At 36.0% G+C, this 2,768-nt stretch overlaps 1 protein-coding gene across 1 annotated transcript; it reads left to right on the plus strand.

The window, feature by feature from the left end:
* Positions 1-383: 383 nt before the first annotated feature.
* Positions 384-2,333, plus strand: LOC124830140 (zinc finger protein CONSTANS-LIKE 16-like). Its single transcript, XM_047303777.2, has 2 exons — positions 384-1,580; positions 1,791-2,333. Exons 1-2 carry the CDS (start codon positions 777-779, stop codon positions 2,049-2,051), a joined length of 1,065 nt encoding a protein of 354 aa, XP_047159733.1. The 5' UTR covers positions 384-776; the 3' UTR covers positions 2,052-2,333.
* The last annotated feature ends 435 nt before the right edge of the window (positions 2,334-2,768 follow it).

Below are 2,768 nucleotides of genomic sequence, written 5' to 3' on the forward strand. Positions count from 1 at the left end.
TTTAAATAAAAGTTATACATGATCTCAAATTAAAATGAAAATATATTGTTAGCCGTTACTTTTAAAATTCATATTATACATAAAATAACTTTTAAAATAGTACTCAATTAGTATATTGAATTAAGAAATTTGGCATGAGTACTTAACTTAACTGATAAGATAAAATTATTTTAGATTATTATAGAAAAAGTAATGATTACTAATCACACTGTAATCCAAATTATTGGAGAAATTATGATTTTGAATATGTTAAATTAAGATAAGATGAGTTTAGTGAAATTATTTATAAAGAAAATTATTAAAATATAAAAATTTAATCTAATTAAAAAACATTACCAGAAAGAGTTTTGCTTTATTTAACATAGCATGAAACAGCTTAAAAAAAATCTACATTTACGAATTTAGAAACCGCAGAGATCTTCCACTGTTATAAAGAAAAAAAGAAAGAAAAAACAAGAGGGTCCATCCCCTACAGGAAAAGTGCTGCTTGTACGACTCGCTGACACACGCGCCCCTTCTCCCTCACTTGTCATTCATCCTACACGATCATCATGATTATTACATAATAATTGTGTTCCACGGTCTTCATATTTTCTTGAACAACCTTTCCCCCATAAGCAGCATTCAGAAACTTCCCAGAAATTCCGATATATAGTCCAATCAAACCCAATGATGTTTTGCTCGGAAACCAACTCAACATCATTTCTCACCGGATTCAACTCTCAGTCGTTGTAGGCTCCGATCACCCTCTCAGAATTTTTTTTCTGTAAGCAAGTATGTCTTCCAACAAGAACATGGGAAAAACTGTCGGCGCAAAAACGGCAAGAGCATGTGATGGCTGCATAAGAAATCGAGCGCGTTGGTACTGTGCGGCCGACGACGCGTTCCTATGCCAAGCTTGTGACTCTTCCGTTCACTCAGCGAACCCATTAGCGCGTAGACACCACCGCGTTCGCTTGAAAATCATTTCGCACATTAACTCCGGCAATGACTTATCTTCTGGAATGAGTAATAGTCGTGTTCCATCGTGGCACAAAGGGTTCACCAAGAAACCCCGAACACCACGTCACGGGAGGCACACTAATAAGGGTGTCAAGAGCCCCTTCAATGTGGTACCGGAAGCGTGTCCCCAAGAAACAATTTGGAATTCACATGAAGAGAGCACAGATCAGCTTCTTTACAGAGTACCCGCAACTCCTTCATCTGAACAAGGGGTATCCATGACCGATGAGAGGAAAGTTGTTTTTTTAGGATGTGAAAGCGCTATTGAGATTGCGGAGTTTAGTGCCGATGTTGAGAGTTTGTTGGGGAAGGGACTAGAGAGTGAGTTTGTGGGAATGGAAGAGTTGGGGCTGGTGGGTGCCAAGGAGGTGGAGGAGCATGTGAAGGTGGAGGAGGAGGCGCTTGAATTGGATAAGAACCAGCAAGTACTCAAAGAAAATTATCAGCTGAAGAAGAAGATACTATTGTTGCAGTTGGATTACGAGGCTGTAATCAGTGCTTGGACGACCCAAAAATCACCATGGACAACTGGTGCTAAACCAAACTTGGGCACTCAGCAGTTTTGGCCTCATTTCATGGTATGACTACAATCTATGGCTTTAATTACCCTTTATGGTTGCTTTTTCTTACGTTGGTTTAATTTATTATTCATTTTCTTCCACGATGAACTTGGACAACATACATACATAGCTAGAGTATGGGGCATTTATTGGGGATTTTTTTATGACAATAGGTGATTTGAAAAATTTTATAGTGAGATTGTATTATTAATCCTAATCTATTAACAGGGAACATGTGGAGTCGAGTTTTGCCATCTTCGTGGGGAATTGGGTGAATTATCTGGGTGTCATTCAACAATGGGAGACGATGGAAGAGAAGCAAGAGTATTGAGATATAGAGAAAAGCGACGTAAAAGGTTGTTCTCGAAAAAAGTAAGGTATGAGGTTCGAAAGATGAATGCGGAGAAAAGACCCAGAATGAAAGGGAGGTTTGTAAAGAGATCTTGCATAGCGACACCACCCACTGTTCCCTTGTTAAACAGAAAATAAGAGAGTATGAAAAAAGGGTGCATGGACCGTGCCACCTTTACATTTTTGTTTGAAATTAATGTCTTAGTTTCATCTCTGAATTCGAATGTATATACAAATTGAATAGCATAAAGTAATAAAAGGTTAAAATTACCATGTTTCGGTAATCAGAAATGTTACTTTATGGAACATGATATTTTGACCATTTTGACATGGATTTTTAATTTTTTTTAAAGCTATTAGAGCTGGAAAACGTAGCACTGAAAAATGAAAATTGCTGAATACACGTTTTCTTCCTTCCTTCTTTTGGTTGTTTTTCTAGCTTCTGTCGTTTTTCTTGTGTTTCTTATTTTTGCTTCTTCGCTTGCTTTATTGAAATTCATCATTATTTTGTTTCTCCATTGTTTTGTTGTGTTTGCAATTGAACATAAAAACCAAAAATCCCTTTGCGAGCAAAAATGATAAAGGAGACCTCCTTATTTTTTTTTGTCTACCATCATTCACTCGTAATAAAAAAAACTTTCTATGATTATTTGTTCTGTATATATTTAAATCCTTACTTTCTTAACTGATAAAAATATAGGTTAAACATTGTTTAAAATTTCATTTCAACAAAGAAAATTTGAACCATGAATGGTATGTGATTCTTTTCCATGACGTAGGTTACCACAGTTAAAAAAATAATTAAGTGCTTTCATTGAATCATTCCTTTGCAAAAAATTTAAACCAGACTAGGTA

The sequence above is a fragment of the Vigna umbellata genome, chromosome 3, assembly GCF_029865625.1.
Source record: "Vigna umbellata cultivar VRB3 chromosome 3, Vumbellata_1.0, whole genome shotgun sequence".
NCBI lineage: Eukaryota > Viridiplantae > Streptophyta > Magnoliopsida > Fabales > Fabaceae > Vigna > Vigna umbellata.